The following is a 17,744-nucleotide window of genomic DNA, read 5'->3' as shown; positions in this document are numbered from 1 at the left end:
TGTGTCACTCGTGACATGCAAACAGCAGGTTAATAAAGTTTCTTTACAATCATTGACAGTGACATAGGACTGACCCTCATGCACCACTATGGGCGCCATCTTGGAATGGTGTTATATCCATTAAGAGGGTATTATAATTATGAAATGTCACATAGTTATGACGTTCGATAGAGCCGTGGATCGGCTAGTGTCCTATGTACAAGATGTCTTATCATGATTCTTACGTTAAATATATACTGAAAATAGCAACAGCGTTCATAAAAGAGTGTCTTACAATACAAGTCATCATAGTTCATCATAGTTCATCGGGCTCAGCTATGGTTAATACAAAATTCTAGATATCCAAAGCATATTACACAAACTGTTTACATTAATCCTATTGGTAAGTTCCAGTCTGCTCTAATGAAGAAAGTAAATTAGATTTATATGATTCTTTCTTTCTATGTTCATTGGATAAAGTTCAAAAACATAGTGGCCGTCCCTATTCAAATTTTTATGTGTATATATATACACATCATAAGCCCTGCAATAACTGCATGAATAATAAATAAATGCAGGGCGTAAAAATCGAACAAAGCAAAAGAGAAATGCATAATTCAAACAGAACATTCACACAGTTCATGGTTAATATGAGACAGAAAAAGAGGAACAAGCTTTATCCTGTTCCAAAAGGATAGTTGATGTTCTCTATCCCCCCCGTTATGTATCATCTCTATCATGTTATGCGTGTCATACCACCCAACACATCCCTGTTCTAAAACATGGCAATTTATAATCATTGTATATACAGTGGTGGCGTTACGGTGGAGGGTTCCTATCCTGTGTTCGAGGTAGACCATTCCCCGGAGGTTATGTAGTTATTATGATATCACTTCCCTAAATGGAATGACTTTTCCTCTCCGCTGTTGAGTCCTCTCAGGTATTTGGTAGAGAGGTCTATGATATACCTTGATTCTAACCTGCGAAGTCTTCTCAGCAGATCGCCTCCTCTAACGTTGGGTGGTACAATATCCAACCCAAAGAATTGGAGTTTGTTACGATCTTTTCCATGTTCTTCGGCAAAGTGCCGGGCAACTGGGTATGCGGTGCCTACCTTTTCGATTGCCCGGAGATGTTCCAATATCCTCAGTTTGAGTTCCTTAATTGTACTGCCGATGTAGCGAAGGCCACATGGGCAGAGCAAACAGTACACTACAAACTGGGAACTGCAGGTTATGAATTTCTTGATGGGCACCGCGTTTCCTGTGTCGGGTATGGTGTACGATAACACTCTTCTACTCCCGGCACAGGCCTTACAGTGCCCACAAGGAAAGAACCCCATCATATTTTTCAAGGTATTCGTTTTCGGTGTTGGTTTTTCCAGATGACTGGAGACCAACATATCCCCCAGTGATCTAGCTCTACTAAATGTTAATAGAGGATGTGCTGGTAAATCCTCCTTTAGTATGCTTTCTGTCTGTAATATGTGCCAGTTTCTGTTGAGCATCGCTCTTAAATCATTGGCACCTGATGAGTAAGGGGTGATCAGTCTGAACTTCCCTTCATTCGCAACAGCTTTCTTCTCTCGGCCTGCAGCTTGATTGTTTGTGGCCAAGAGTGTAGCCCTTTGTACCCTTCTAACCTTCTTTAGGGTGTTGTTCAGTAATTCCTCACCATATCCTCTAATGGAGAAGCGCGCTAAACACTCGGAGGCAGCCGCCTCAAAATCAGAGTCCCTTGAGCAGTTCCTTCGGAGCCTGAGTAATTCTCCATAAGGAATGCTGTTTTTTGGCTGAGGAGGGTGACTGCTGCTGGCAAAGAGTGTCGAATTGCCTGCAGTCTCTTTCCTATAGAGGGTGGTATGCAGATGGTTCCCCTCGACAAACACTCTCAGATCCAAGTAATCCGCTGCCACCGGACTAATTGAACCCGAGAAGTGTAGGTTAAGGTCATTGGTGTTCAATACCTTAATAAATTCTTCTGCTGTGTTGGTCCCACCGTTCCAGACAATAAATAAATCGTCAATGTAACGATGCCAGCATATAACCTCCCCTGTGTCCAACCCCACTGTGCAGCTCCTGGGCACCCGCTCCTCCCACCAGCCAACGAACAAGTTCGCATAGCTGGGGTCGAAGCAGGTGCCCATCGCTGTCCCGGACCTTTTAATGTATAACTGGTCCTCAAAGAGAAAAATATTGTGAGTTAGACAAAACTCTGTGAATTCAACGATCATTTCATTGTGTTTAGCAAATCTCATCTGGCGCAGTTCAAGAAAATATTTGACTGCCTTCAGGCCTTGCCCATGTTCTATACATGTATATAAGCTGGTGATATCCAGCACCATCAGCAGATATCCAGGGCTCCATGTTAACTCCTGGATTTTGATTAAGAAGTCTTTGGTGTCCCGTATATAAGATTTTAGTTTCACCACCAAAGGAAACAGAACATTGTCTACAAAACGTGACATATTCTCTGTCAGACTGCCAATGGATGAAATAATAGGGCGGCCGGGTGGACAGTCCATGCTTTTATGCAGTTTAGGGAGGTGGTAGAAGGTGGGAGTCATAGGGGTGTTATTTCTTAAGAAGAGGTGTTCATCTTTTCCCAGCATCTTGAGGCTGTACCACTTCTGTATTAGTGTCTCATATTGTGGGATACTTTGTTGGTATACTGCAGTTGTACATTTCATATAACATTTTTCGTCTGCAAGTTGCCTCAGTGCTACTTCTTTATATTGGTCTCTGCCCATTAAGACCACGTTTCCCCCTTTGTCGGAGGGCTTGATCACCAGGGTTTTGTCATTAATCAGGTCCTTCAGCGCCGATCGCTGGCGTTCAGTGATGTTATTTGTTGAGGTACGATGTTCCGCTTTCCTGTACTGCAAGAGGTCATTCTTCATTGCCTCTGTGAATACATCCACAGCGTCCCATGGCGATTGTGGCACAAAAGTAGAGGTGGGTTTAAACGCACTCTCATCCCTCTCCTGCTCGACTCCTTGTAGGATAGCTCGTTGTGCGATGTTCAGGTTGCCAACCTCATGTTCTTGTTCTAATCGCAAATCCTCAAGGGTCTTGATAGCTGGTAGGTCTCTGCTGCTAAGAGAGTCTGTTGCCGTTATTCTTGTGCCTTTCTTGTTACGATCTTTCAAATGGGGACGTAGTTTGAAATGTTTGTGGAGTTTGAGCTTCCTGGTGAAGCGGAACAAATCTATTTTTGTTTGCGTGTATTCAAGATCATTGGTGGGGCAAAATGTAAGGCCCAGGCTCAATACTTCCGTTTCTGCATCAGTAAATTTTTTCTTAGTCAAATTGTCTACTGTCAGATTAACTCGTGAACGGGTGCTGCTGGCGGCTTGTGGGACGCCGCAATACATAACGCTCGAACTTTTCTCAACTTGTAGAAAAAGATGCAGCACTCAAGGAGCTTGAGGATTTCACGGGGTTTTATTGTGGGGAAAAAAGCACAAGACGCGTTTCGGCGTGAGTCTTCGTCAGTGTGTCACTCGTGACATGCAAACAGCAGGTTAATAAAGTTTCTTTACAATCATTGACAGTGACATAGGACTGACCCTCATGCACCACTATGGGCGCCATCTTGGAATGGTGTTATATCCATTAAGAGGGTATTATAATTATGAAATGTCACATAGTTAAATATATATATGCACAAACCCTCCTCGAGAACCAAGAAGAAGAGGCCACATAGGGGAAACAGCGGAGACAGCTTTAATCAGCAGGTAAACCTATCTTTCAGGGCGAATGCATTTCGGCGTTGTGTGTTGCCTTCATCAGCGCCAGATGGTTCAAGCAGGAAATGGGGCAATCAGAGGTTTTAAATACCTAGTGCCCCTCCTGCTAAGTGTCAGTAAGCTCCGCCCCCCGGATTTGAATGTTCACAAAGTCCGAGGATGCCCAATGCCACATCACTACAAGTCCCAGCATACATTGCATTGGCTTGGTCGGACCTCGGGGGTAGTTGAAAAACCAATAAGGCAGGATACTGTCACTAAGGGCAAATTAAAGGCCTCCTCTGCTCCCCAAAACCGCACCAACCTCCTTGTCCTGTAGTAACAATTGGCAGGGGCAAGACCGGAAATCCAGCTCGCCCGATGTGGCGTGACAATCACCCAGCACTGCTTTTTCCTATGTCCAGGTCAGGAGGTGGGCCCCGAGCATCCCAGAATCCTGGGTCGAGAGTATGCCTCCAGGGCGGATGCCAGTATCCCAGGGCCAGCTTTAAAGTGCGGGGGCCTCTTGATGCGCGAATCTGGCAGCCGCGCTATTTGTATGCACAAAACCTCCTCGAGAACCAAGAAGAAGAGGCCACACAGGGGAAACAGCGGAGACAGCTATAACCAGCAGGTAAACCAATCATTCAGGGCAAATGCATTTCGGCGCTGTGTGTTGCCTTCATCAGCGCCAGATGGTTCAAGCAGGAAATGGGCCAATCAGAGGTTTTATATATATATATATATATATATATATATATATATATATATATATACACACATACATATATATATACATATATTTTTTTTTTTCACTGAAAAAAATCAAAGGTTACAGGAACTTTATAGTTAGGCTCAGATTTCACTCGTACAAAACCAGTGAAATTCAGCAGTTATAGTTACCTCAGCTAACTATAACTTAGGACCCCACAATGCACTGCTTATGACCTCACCTATAACATCACTCATGACATGGTCAGTGGCATCACTGATGACAACACTTATGACATCTCAAATGACATCACTGAGGTCAGGAACAAGCAGAAAGAGGAAAAATAAAGGTGAGAAATAAGCTTAAAGAGGCAAAATAAAGGTGAGAAACAAGCAGAAAGAAGATGAATAAGGGTCAGAAATTAGCAGAAAGAGGCAGAATAAAGGTCAGCAACGAGCAGAAAGAGGCAAGATTAAGGTGAGAAACGAGCAGAAAGAGGCCGAATAAAGGTCAGAAACTAGCAGAAAGAGGCAAAATAAAGGTCCACAACGAGCAGAAAGTGGCAAAATGAAGGTGTGAAATTAACAGAAAGAGGGAAAATAAAGGTGAAACACAAGCAGAAAAAGGCAAAATAGAGATTAGAAACTAGCAGAGAGAAGCAGAATTAAGGACAGAAATGAGCAGAAAGAGGCAAAATACAGGTCAGACGTGAGCAGAAAATAGGCAGAGAATTTGGGGTGGGAGGGCAAACTCCAGAGTTAGCAAAGTTTTGCCACTCCACTTGAAACGCAGAGTTCGGCAAAAACTCCACAAACCTCCGACAGAGCGGAGTTTACCAGCGCTTACCCCTAGACTTCATCCTCCAACCAGTATTGCACCATGAGGTGAGTTTGCAGAGTGGTTGAGCAAGGGAGCAAGCAGACCCGCTGTGGGAGATGTACCTATGGCAGTAATAGAGTTTCTTGGCACCCAATAACCCTCAGCAGCCAAGGGGAGTTCATCCCCCAACCAGTACAAGCAGTAGTGCAGCTGGATGTGTGTTTGCAGAGTGATTGAGAAAGGGGGCAGGACTTCCAACGAGGTCTCAGCAATCCAGCTGTGGGGGAATTGTGGCAACAACAGGGGTTCTTGGCCCCCAATGGCGGTCAACAGTCATGGGGACTTTACCCCCCAAACTGTAAAGTGCCAGAGGGCTCATTGCAGAGTAGTTGAAAAAGAGGGCGGGCCTCCAACAAGGTCTCAGCAATCCCACTGTGGGGGACTTTCTTGGGATAACAATAGGGGTTCTTGGCCCTCAATGACCCTCAGCAGCCAAGGGGAGTTTATCCCGCAACTAGTTGTGTGCCAGGAGTCGCGTTTTCAGAGTGGTTGAGAAAGGGGACGGGCCCCTGACGAGGTCTCAGCAATCCTGCTGTGTGCGATGAATTGGTGGCAACAATGGTGGTTTTTGATCCCCAATGATGCTCACCAGTCAAGGTTAGTTCATCCCTTAACCAGTAGTGCACCAAGAGGCATGTTTGTGGTTTAGAAAGGGGGCATGGCCTCAGATGATTTCTCCACTATCCCACTGTAGGGGACTTACTTGTGGCAACATTTGAGTCTTCCTCCCCCAATGAGTAGTGCACCAGGAGGTGCATTTGCAGAGTGGTTGAAAAAGGGGGTGGGGTTTCCAAAGCAATATCACCAATCCTGCTATGTGGGTGTAACTGGTGGCACAAATATGGGATCTTGGCCCCCAATGACCCTCAGCAGCCAAGGGGAGTTCATCCCCCAACCAGGAATGCACCAGGAGGTGCATTGGAGCCAGGTTTTCTAAACACCACATCCACTCCAGACATTGCCACAGGGATCCCTGACAGATATAAAATCGTTCACCAGGACTGCACCAACAGGCCATGAGGAGAAACAGCCATAATCCACAAAGAGACCATACAGTGTACCACCACCACCGACACCACCCTCCGCCTACCCCACCGAACTCAAAAACTACCATACAATCTCTCTTCTGACATTCTCAGCGAAGGTACTACTGGAAAAGATCATCAACAATCAACAACATGACACACCTGGAGCTGAACCAGGTACTCCACACCACACAATCCAGCTTCGGCATCAATCACAGCACCAAAATCGCCCTGATCGCAGCCACTGATAACATCCGAACCCTCCTCGACTTAGGGGAAACAGCAATTTTGATCCTCCTTGAACTTTCAGCAGCCTTTAGCACTATATCCCACCACACGCTGATTGAAAGACTCTACCACATCGGCATCCAAGGGGACGTGCCCAGATGGATCACCTCCTTCCTCTCCGGAAGAACCCAGAGGATCCAACTCCCACCTTTCACCTTTGAACACAAGGAGATCACCTGCGGTGTCCCCCCAGGGATCATCCCTCAGCCCCATGCTCTTCAATCTTCAACGCATATATGACCTCACTGGCCAACATTGTCAGATGCCAGGGTCTCAGCCCCATGCTCTTCAATCTTCAACGCATATATGACCTCACTGGCCAACAGTGTCAGACGCCAGGGTCTCAACAAAATTTCCCACACTGACGACACCCACCACCACCAGAACCAACTTCCACAGATGCATGACAAACCTCGCAGACTGGATGAAGAAAAACTGCCTGCAGTTGAACACAGACAAGACAGAAGTACTGATCTTTGGCAAGAGCAGCAACACATGGAATGACTCCTGGTGGCCATCACATCTAGGACCCGCACCCATTCCCTCCAACCACACCAGAAACTTCAGAATCAACATTGACACAAGCTTACAATGAAATCACAGATCAACGCTGTCTCCTCCGCCTGCTTCCACACTCTGTGCATGCTATGTACGATCTTCAAAGGCTACCCCTACACATGAGACACACTGTGATACAAGCTCTCATCACCAGCCAACTGGACTACGGCAACACCCTCTATGTAGGAATGGCTGCACACCTCCTACAGAGACTTCAGGCCACAGAGAACGTTGCAGCGAGACTCAACCTTGGCTTTCCCTGATGAACTCACATCACACCCCACCTCAGGCGACTCCACTGGTTCCCTGTACAGAAGAGATGCCAATTCAAACTACTGACCCATGCATACAAGGCTCTCCAAAAACCAAGGTCCCGCCTACATCATCCATTGCCTGAACTTCCACCAATCATCGAGACTGCCCACCCACCTCCAGACCATCACCTAACTTCCGGAATTCCAAATGACCATCAAAAGACCTGGCTGTTCAAATAAATCCCCGGGACCTGCAAGAGTCTGGATAACCTATCGGGTGATTAGCCACGCTTTATAAATCCTGATTGATTGATTTTCAGAATGGTTGAGAAAGGGGGTGAGGTCTTCAACAAGGTCTCAGCAATCCTGCTGTGGGTAATGTACTAGTGGCAAACATTGGGGTTCTTGGCCCCCAACAACCCTCAGCAGCCAAGGGGATGACCAAGCAATACTCTGCCCACTCTCAGAACTCTGTCGAATTTGGCAAAGTCTTTCAGTAACTCAGTGGAATTCTACAGAGGGAAACTACGCGAGCTCGGCCCAGGCCTACAGAAAACGAGCAGAAAATTAGCCGGACCCACTCAGGCACTCATGCACCCACTCGCAGAACAATTCAGACACGCTCACAGCCACTCATAGACCCATTCACTTAGGCACCCACTCACAGATGAACTCATACATGTACATCCAATCACAGACACTGTCAGACACTAATGCACCCACTTATATAATCACTCATACTCTCTCTCACCCACTCACAAACCTACTCAGAGACTCACACACCCCCTCACAGACACACTCATACACTCATATACTCACAGCCCCACTCATACTCTCTCACACCCACTTACAAACCTCCTCATATACCCACTGAGACACTCATGAACTTACTCACACACTCAATGTCAAAGGTTAGTGGTTAAAGATAGGAAGTACAATTTAAAAAGCCTTACAAATTCACTTAAAAAAAAACAAAGGCTACAGGGACGTTATGCTTTTTAAATTCTATTTCTTAACTATAATGTCCCTGTAACCTTTGTTTTTTTCAGTGAATTGTTATGCTTTTTAAATTCTATTTCTTAACTATAACAATTCACTGAAAAAAACAAAGGTTACAGGGACATTATAGTTAGGCTCAGATTTCACTCGTACAAAACCTGTGAAATTTAGCAGTTATAGTTACCTGAGCTAACTATAACTTATGACCCCACAATGCACTGCTTATGAACTCACATTTTACATCACTGATGACATCTCAAAGAACATCAAGGTAACACAAACAAGAGGTGCCCACAACCCACAAAACACACTAGACCCACAACCATTACGATTCATTACCTCCTCTCACAGTCAGGTGTGGGAAGTTAAATGCAGCCTTAAAAAAGTCTGTCATTTATTGAAGACAAATGAACATCTAGTCAAACACATTGGTGATCACTGTGAGGTCACATTTAGGAGAAGGACGTCCCTTCAGTCAAAGTCTTGTCAAATTCTGGGGGAAAACAACTAATATCCAAGGCTTTTTTATATGTGGGATGTGGAAATTTTGTAAATACAGCTGTAATCACAAGCAGGTACAGTTCTTACTAGACAACCGACCTTTCAAGATAACAAAACACCTTACCTGCAACTCCGACTATTGAGTCTATGCCTTATGCTGCCCATGATATACATATTATATTGGGAGAACAATACATAAAGAAAAGAAGAGAGTACTTGAACAAATAAAGGTAATTGCGAATAAAGACAAACAGTATCTCATTGCCAGGCCCTTCAAGCTAGAATATGTAAAAGAAGCCAGTTACAGCCCTGTGTGCTTGACAGAATACCAGAACGGGAAAGAGGGAGCAATAGAGTTCAGGAACTCAGGAAACTGGAGTTGAGGCTAATCTTTGGGTATGGGATCCTCTCTCCCAGGGGGTGTACTGATTCTGGATGAAGAGCTGGCAGTCCATCTGGGTTGATCATACATAGACTCACCCCCTTTAGTCTGATCATAGTCATTATGTGTATTTTAGACTGTGTAATGGTTTTAATACATTTCTCTAATAGGCTCCCCTATCTCTTATTCCCTAGCATGTTTAGGTTTGCTAGTGGTTTTTCAGATTTTAACAATGTTTTCCATTTCTTTTCTTTTGTGTATTGTTCAGGGTTTCCTGTTATTCTCTCAGAACCCAGATGCGAAATGCACAAGAGCTAGCTATATCAATCTAGGGCCCCCGCCATCCCATCGCAAAGCTTAGCGCGAATATCTCCAAAAGTTGGTAATAGGAGATAGCGATGTTAGCGACTGTTTCAAGTCGCTAACATCTTGGCATGCCCACTTTGCATGTCATTAGTGATAAATATCACTGACATGCAAAGTGGGGCCCAAGATGGTCGCTATCTGCTACTAGCGGTCGCTAACTGGTGTTAGCAACAGCTAGGTAATACAGAGATAATTTTATCTCCGCGAAGCGGAGCGCTGTTACAGATATATATCTTTTTTTGAACGTTAATTTCTCAAAATCCACTGAAGCACATATATTGAGACCTAGCAAAGGCACATCGAGCTACCAGTCCCTACAATTTTGCCAAGTTTCGTGCAAATCCATTCAGCCGTTCGATTATTATTATTATTTTTTTTTTTGCCCCGCGGGGCCCTTTTAAAACCTCCACATCAAACCTAGGGGGTCAGGGAGGATCTACTATGCCCCCTTATGGTCATTTGCCCCTTCGCTTTGGCCTCCTCTTGTCTCTCGATCCTACCGAGAGACAAGATGGCGGCCGCTACGGACTGTTTGGAATGTTTACAGACGCCGGAGAACCAATCAGCTTTGCTTCACAAAGCTCCGTAACGCGTAAAGTCCGCGAACCGGAGCGCTGCCTGGTCCGCTGTTACAGATATATATCTTTTTTTGAACGTTAATTTCTCAAAATCCACTGGAGCACATATATTGAGACCTAGCAAAGGCACATCGGGCTACCAGTCCCTACAATTTTGCCAAGTTTCGTGCAAATCCATTCAGCCGTTCGGGCTAAAAGTGAGGCCAACCGCCCTATGGAAAACTCAATGTTAAAAACACGTTTTGGGACCCCCCTTTTTTCTCGGCCCCCCTTGACGAACCCTCCACAAACGCCAAAGTTATTAGACATAGAATTTTCAAAAATCCCATAGAGAAAAAATCCTAACTATATATACCTACTGGCGACCGCCAGTAGGTAATATACATATATATATATATATATATATATATTCTTATGTATTTTTTATGTGTTCATTTAAAAGTCACTTGGGGGAAGTGTATATAAAATTACACACTCCAAGATGGCCGCATTGTATGCATTAAATGAAGTCCATCGTTGCTGTTTGTTACAGGAAATGACGAGATCAAGTAAAAAAAAACTTTATTTAACAAATTAATTTTTTGTGTTGTTGGTAACAGCTGGAGGAAGACGCAAAGCCGAAACGCGTCCTGTTGCTAATCTCTGAATAAATTTGGATTACAAACCTTGTCCACGGAGTGCAGTCCGTTCCCTTTCGTTACGAGGGGGAAATTGAGCGGTGATTATATATATATTAATATCCTCAATTTAAAAAAAAAAACACAAAAGTTAAACCTTGGTTTTGAAATCTTTATTCATTCTTTCTATACACACCAATTGTCAGATACACAAACAATGGAAAGTTTTCTGTTATGGTTATTCCTTATATTTATAATTTATGCAACACCTTTACATTTATATACCTTTATTTATTCTTTATTCTTTTTTGTTTATTTATTGAGTGTTTCAGAACATAAAACTAGTGTAATAACAATAATTCACCTATACAAACAATAACATAAAGTTCATTGGATGTCGCATCAGGGCAATTAAGGGGGATACCTGGTATAATTCATACATTGTAAAATAGACTGGTGTAAAATATAGAGAAATAGGTCACACTGGAAGTGCAAGGCCCAATAAAATACCAAATTAGAGGAGTAGGTTCATAATCACATTAACAAGTAACAACGTTATTTATTCTTTAGTTACAAACAAAATGTATGCAACACCTTCAAATTATTATAACTTCTGCACCGCCATACACAGTGTATTTAACTCGGTAGGCACACTACAATAACTATAGCTCACACTTTTCCATGCACTGCTTATACCCGTTTACATTATATGTTATATCATATATATAATAGATTTGACACCCAGGACTCCGCAAACACACTATGGCATTCAGCTGGGACGCTATATTAGTGCACCTATAAATTGCTGCTCACTTGGCTGCCACACCAGATGCAAATTCGCCATTGCACCTATCAGATAAAGAAGGGCACTAAGCACAGTGCTGGGCTACTGTAGCTATGGGGGTCTACACAACACATGCGCCACACACGGTACCGGGTTACATCGGACCCTGGCCTCTACAACCCATCTCTTTGACTCCCAAGTCAAGGACATGATTATGGTAAGTGGCTCTGTCATCTCACTGTTGAATACCTGTCAAGTCCAAGCCTTCAAAGATATCTTACTTTTCCAGACTGCAATCATCCCAGCAAAAATCCATGTCAACAATTCCCTAACCTCAAACACCTATCTCTCTGACCTCAAGATCTCTTATATCTTTAGGTCAAAGACTGAAATTAAGAAGACAAACTTCCGTGAAGCACAACCAGTCAACTACCAATCAATCTCCCAATGTCCTGTTCCGAGAAAATTGATTGAAAAGCTGCCTTCTCACAGATCACTAACTTCTTGGAAGAAAACAACTTACTTTCGGGAACTAACATTAAGTCTGCTCTACTCCCTCAGTTCCTTGCATCATTGACTCTGGTTTTACTCATTTCTAACTCTGGGCGTAGTTCGCGTAGTAGCGCTACGCATAGCTACGCGAAGTGCACTTCGCACTACGCGAGGGATGTGTAGCTACATGAACTGCGTAGTGCACTGTGCAAAATGCTATTCGCACTGATTGCACAGTGCCGAATGCTTGTCCCCACTGTGCAATGAGTGCAAACCGCATCTTGGACAGTGCAAGCGGCCGTTTTCTGCCGCTCGAGTAGATTTGTACTCGAGCGGCAGCTTTCTCAAGGCGGATTAGTAGGTTTCTCATTGCAAGCATACGCGACCACTCGCAATGAGAAACCTACCCTCCCTGCGTTGAGAATCTCGCCGGGAGGTTTATTTTCCACGCTCGTGATCGCAACTTGATGCTGATCGCAACTGGGTAGACGCTGAGTTTGTCAGTTTGGACCTGGGGTGTCTGTGTTAAATAGTGTTGGGGCACTTTGAAAACATGCACATTTGAAGTATTTGACAATACGTGCAAGACTATTGGTTCGACATAGCTGTCTAATAATATATGTGTAGATTACAACAGCTTTAAATGTGATAAATCGGCTTTATACAAATTAGCAACAAACTAGTGATGGCAGGAGAGTCTTTCAGGATATTGAGATATACAGAGATAGAGAAACAGGGGCATTATTTTGTTTACAGAATGGAGGTAATACATTTGCCGATATTGCATAGCTTACAATAACTTTGCACACAAATCTCTAAAGGGGACACTTATAAATGTCTAACAGAACTGATCAAATGAGGAAATACACTTGTGGTGTTTGCTGAATACATACAGGTTAGCAATTTGAACCACTGATACTATGGCTTACAATATGCTTACAACTTACAGATACCCGATTTAAGGATTAAAAAGGAAACGTGTGAGTTGATTGAACAGTGTGGGTGCGTCGCAGGATTTGGAACCCAATGCGGGTTGGAATTATCACCACATATAAAGCAGGTGTCGGTATCTGAACCTGGCGTGTTTTTCCTACAAATTAGATTACATATAGTGCCCATGAGTACTAATATTAAAGTACAACGTGTTTTTTTTCTGTTCTAATTTCTACAGGGATACGAATTTGGAACATTGGGTATTTATTAGAAATAAGAATTTTGATCTTGCGTGCAATAACATATTCACTATGTCACTTCTTTCGCACATTCACGATCCCAGAATTACTTTGATATTATTGCTTTTTTTCACAACTCGGCACAACTTAAAATGAACACACGCTCTATCCACATCATTACGGGCACTTAGAAATACACCTGGGATACTAAGGTTGCACGGGTTTAATATCCGTACCCCTATATTTCGATTTCAGTATATCTCTCCATCTTTTTCGGGTTATAGATCCTCTATCTAATGAGGTTTCCACCTGTACGGAGAATCTGACTCTTCTGGCTTTACCGTAAATGGTAGTACCTTGTGCTGATCTTTTTCCTTTCTGTTTTTTGGAACATGCATATGTAGTGAGTGTATAAAAAAAATAGCGCATTGAATACATAGGCACTTTGTATGTTTACATTTATACAGCCTTGAGAAAGTCGTGGGAACAAAAAGCGACGAAACACGTGTTGGCTGTGGCTGCTTTGACTACCAGAAAGACAAGAACGAGAAAATAAAACAACAAATTACCGGATGAAATTGCTGATTATTTACCTGTTTTTATGACAATACTTCTAACTGTTTTTCAACCATAAAAGGGAAACCCTTCTTGTAAATATAATGTGTGCTGGGGAGTGAAACAATATGTATATTGAGTGGTTCTCTACACCTTTCAGCACCATTTCATATAGTGGTTTAAACTAATTGATGTGTGTAATATCCACCAAGAGGCGCTAGCACCCTAGGATTAATACCACATTTCGAGGATTTCTGTCAAGTATGACAAAGTACGTGTTCCTAAACAACAGCTGCATTTTCGGCTTTTGTCTATATTTTTAGGCCTGACCAGACCAAAATAACAAGGGCCATTGTTGTTTGACCTTGTCTATGGTGGGCAGATAAATCCTAGGAATGGACAAAATGTGAAAGCAACAGCAGGTTCTGTGTTAAAATACAGTGTGGCACAAAGCAAAATACGTTTGTATAGTAACGTGCACAAAGCAGAGGGCAGTCTGCAATGTGCTCATGCTAACATAGGGAAAAACGATAATGGGCCTCCACTGGACATATGCCATCACCTCATGTAGGATTTCCAAAGGAAGATGCTAGCATGCTAGCATTTTCATTGCCATGTATCAAGGTGACTATTATAAACACACTCTGCCGTGTGGCCCGCACCTCCTACCCTGAAAATTGGGAGGAATCTAACATACTGCAGCAAGCACCCAACATTTTTGCCTGCGTATGACTTACCAGCCTCAAGAGTACTTCACTGGTCACTGACAGTCCACCTTCAAAGAACTTTTGATTGTCTACAGGACCAGGCAGAGCACAAGACCTTCCTACCTTCTTTCAAGTAAATATGCAAAACTACACAATCGTATTGCTTGCTTTAGGCTCAAACCTTGGTTTGTTTTCCCTCCCTACACAAAAGTGTGCATCCTTGGAACCTCTTTATCAGTATTGGCTGGAAAATCATAAGACTCCTCCCGATGAAGAGAAGAAACACTTGGGGCTTCATTTATGAGAAGTGACGCATCGCTGCGTGAAAGCAGCGATGCGTCACTTCTCAGTGCGCCCTCCTTGCGACATGATTGATGCTTCATATTTACTGTATGACGCATCATGTCACAAGGAGTTACAGATACGTCAGTATTTCTGATGTATCTGTATGGCGCAAAAGTGACGCATTGCTGGAGTGTGTCACAAAAGTGACGCAACTCCAGCAATGTTTCCTTTCACATGGGGCAAGCCCCATGTGAAAGGGCCTGCATCAGTCTTACGCCTGCTGTGAGGCAGGCGTAAGATAGTGACGCATTTGCGTCCTAGAAGTGGCACAGTGAAATCTTATAGATTTCACTGCGTCACTTCTATGACCCTTTCTTGCGTCAGAACGCCCCCTGCATACATTATACCTGGTGCAGGTATAATGTGGCGCAGGGGTTTACAAAGTGACGCATCTACCTAGATGCGTCAGTTTGTAAATATGATGCAACAAGGCATATTTTTTACGTCGCTGGTGCGTCACAAAAAGTGACACACCGGCGGCGTAAAAGTGATGCACAGCTTCATAAATAAGGCCCCTGGAATTTAGGAATGCAGACTAGATCAGGCTCTTTTACAACTTGTGATGAAGGATTGCACCAACCAAATGGCAGAACCTTTCAGCATCACACGCAAGTTGTGGGTGGTGCAAGGCTCATGATCATACCCACCCCAGAGACAAAACCATGTGTCCTACAAGGATAGTGGACACGACCACATGCACAACACATTTTCTCTTTACTTTACTCCACTTGTAAGAGCAAATACATAATCACAGCAACCTTCCAGTCACGCCTGGCACCACAATACTTCTCACATAAGTCATACTTACATTCACATACGCTTCCAACGGGACACAAAATCGCCTTATAACCTTAAGCGTCCTTTTTCTTACCCTATACACTCAGGTACGGCTACACGTCACACTATAAGAGCACAGCTCTTCTCATCGCACACAATGTCAAACACTTCCCACAGAGGTCACTCTGCAAAGACAAACCCTTCCAACTAAGCACAACCTGCAAAGTAGCATGCTAACTGCTCACTCAAAAGAGCTTTGTCGTTTCGCGAGGGTCTGAATTACTTTATAAATCAACGATAATATGTAACAATAAATAGCTAACAAATACATATACATTGTGCGCTTGCAGATTTTCTGTTTCCATTATTAGCAAGAGCTTAAAATCTTATCATATATTGACAAAAAGCCAGTTAAAGGTGCCACGCATGACATGCAAAAAGGCTCTGTACACGTGTGTAGCAACTTCTGTAATTCTAACATCAGTGGGAAGCTGTCTAGTTCTGGCACTTTTATAGGATGCACGGTAACCTATGTAATATGACCCAAAGTAGAAAGGTGTGTCGTCGAGCTAATGTGAGAAACGTGCCTACTAGCACATGCCTCATTAATTTACCAAATTGTGGTGTTCTGGTCAGATCTGTTTGCCTCAACTTTGTCTCCTGCCAAAAACGGCAGCTCTAAGAAAACAAGCTGAGTCACGTACAGGCGCTATAGAAAAAGCGCTATATGAGAAGGGTCCATTTATAACTAACTTGATAGCCGCGTGGTTCACTCAAAAGAGGGAAATAAAGTCAATCTTACCTCCAGCACTGCAAGCCTTCTTTCCATGTACTCCATAAGGGCCTGCTGCTGCTGCCCATTAACAGTGGCAGTAAGAGCTAAGAGCGCGCAGAGAAGCAAAGTCCGGGAGTCCATGCTTCTGATTTGGGAGTGTACAAAATATAACCCGTTTTCCCACTGCAAACGTCTTTGTTTCAACCTGGGATATTCGATAATAGGATCGCCGGTGGGAGGTCGACTGTCCACTGTACTCTGTTTTATTCCAACCTACAGCAGGGTTGGAAGACTTCTCCTTGTAGGAGGGGCTTTGCCGCATCTGAGGATCCCATTTCCCAGGTTTTATTAAAGCCAGCTGTGCAAAGCATAATTCCGAAAGTCCTCCGCATAAACAAGCTGCGTTAACCCTTTCACTCCCAGAACTCTAGCTTGAAAGAAGCCACGCGCTCAATCTCGAGGCGTCAGAATGATTTGAGTGGGGGTTGATTCCAATATTCATGGCATCTCTGCGGTCAAATAAGTAACGGCTAATAACCTCCATGTCAATACTCTTCATTCATTATTTAAAGGTGGCAGAACTGGGTCTACTCTATTTCTTGCCTTGTCATAAAACTTACAACTGTCTACCTCACCTCCTGCAGAACATCAATCAGGCGATTAGAGCCCTGTTTATTTTCTGTACTTTTCACATCTGCCCTTTCCCAGCACCCTCAGCAGGAAATAACAAGCATTGGCATAGCCAATAGGTCTCGCCTTTGGAACCTTGTGTTTAGCCATGTAACACGTTATCCAGGGTGTTGTGCGCAAAGGTTTAAAGAGCTATACAATTACTACACACTGGGCCATGCAGTCTGATTCAGGAATACATGCTTGCCTCATGAAAAAATTATGGACACAAACACATAAAAAGGTAGTGGTATTTGTATTGGATGTATATTTCAATGTATTTATTTATGTCGTTCTTATAATGCCATTATCACTCTTCCTCAGATGTTTATTAATACTTTTTAGAAATTCTGTTGTAAAACGCCTACGTTAAGAACCACCTAAGGCAGTAGTAACAGAAGCAAACAACAAGGATTAACTCTTCACGTGGTCCTATGGAAAAATAAAATATTGCAAATAGTTTTATTTATAATGAGAAATGGATTTGGTTTCAATTAAGGCTGGGGCTGTATCTCGGCACCGATACTGCCCCACCACTGTACTATTCTCCTTACTAACAGGGGAAGAATGAATTGTCGAGTGAACCCATCGCTACTTAAGCCT

The 17,744-nt window shown here is 43.4% G+C and overlaps 1 protein-coding gene across 1 annotated transcript in view; it reads right to left on the bottom strand.

The window, feature by feature from the left end:
- Positions 1-16,743, bottom strand: part of OLFML3 (olfactomedin like 3) — a 155,680-nt gene extending 138,937 nt beyond the window's left edge. Inside the window, exon 1 of the mRNA XM_078644395.1 lies at positions 16,500-16,743. Coding sequence (XP_078500521.1) covers positions 16,500-16,613 — 114 coding nt within the window. The 5' untranslated portion in view covers positions 16,614-16,743. The remainder of the gene's footprint in view (positions 1-16,499) is intronic.
- Between the last annotated feature and the right edge of the window lie 1,001 nt (positions 16,744-17,744).

The sequence above is a fragment of the Lissotriton helveticus genome, chromosome 5_1 (assembly GCF_964261635.1).
Source record: "Lissotriton helveticus chromosome 5_1, aLisHel1.1, whole genome shotgun sequence".
In the NCBI taxonomy this organism is placed as follows: Eukaryota; Metazoa; Chordata; class Amphibia; order Caudata; family Salamandridae; genus Lissotriton; species Lissotriton helveticus.
The sequence above is the reverse complement of the archived record's forward strand: the minus strand, read 5'-3'. Positions and strand labels throughout refer to the sequence as shown.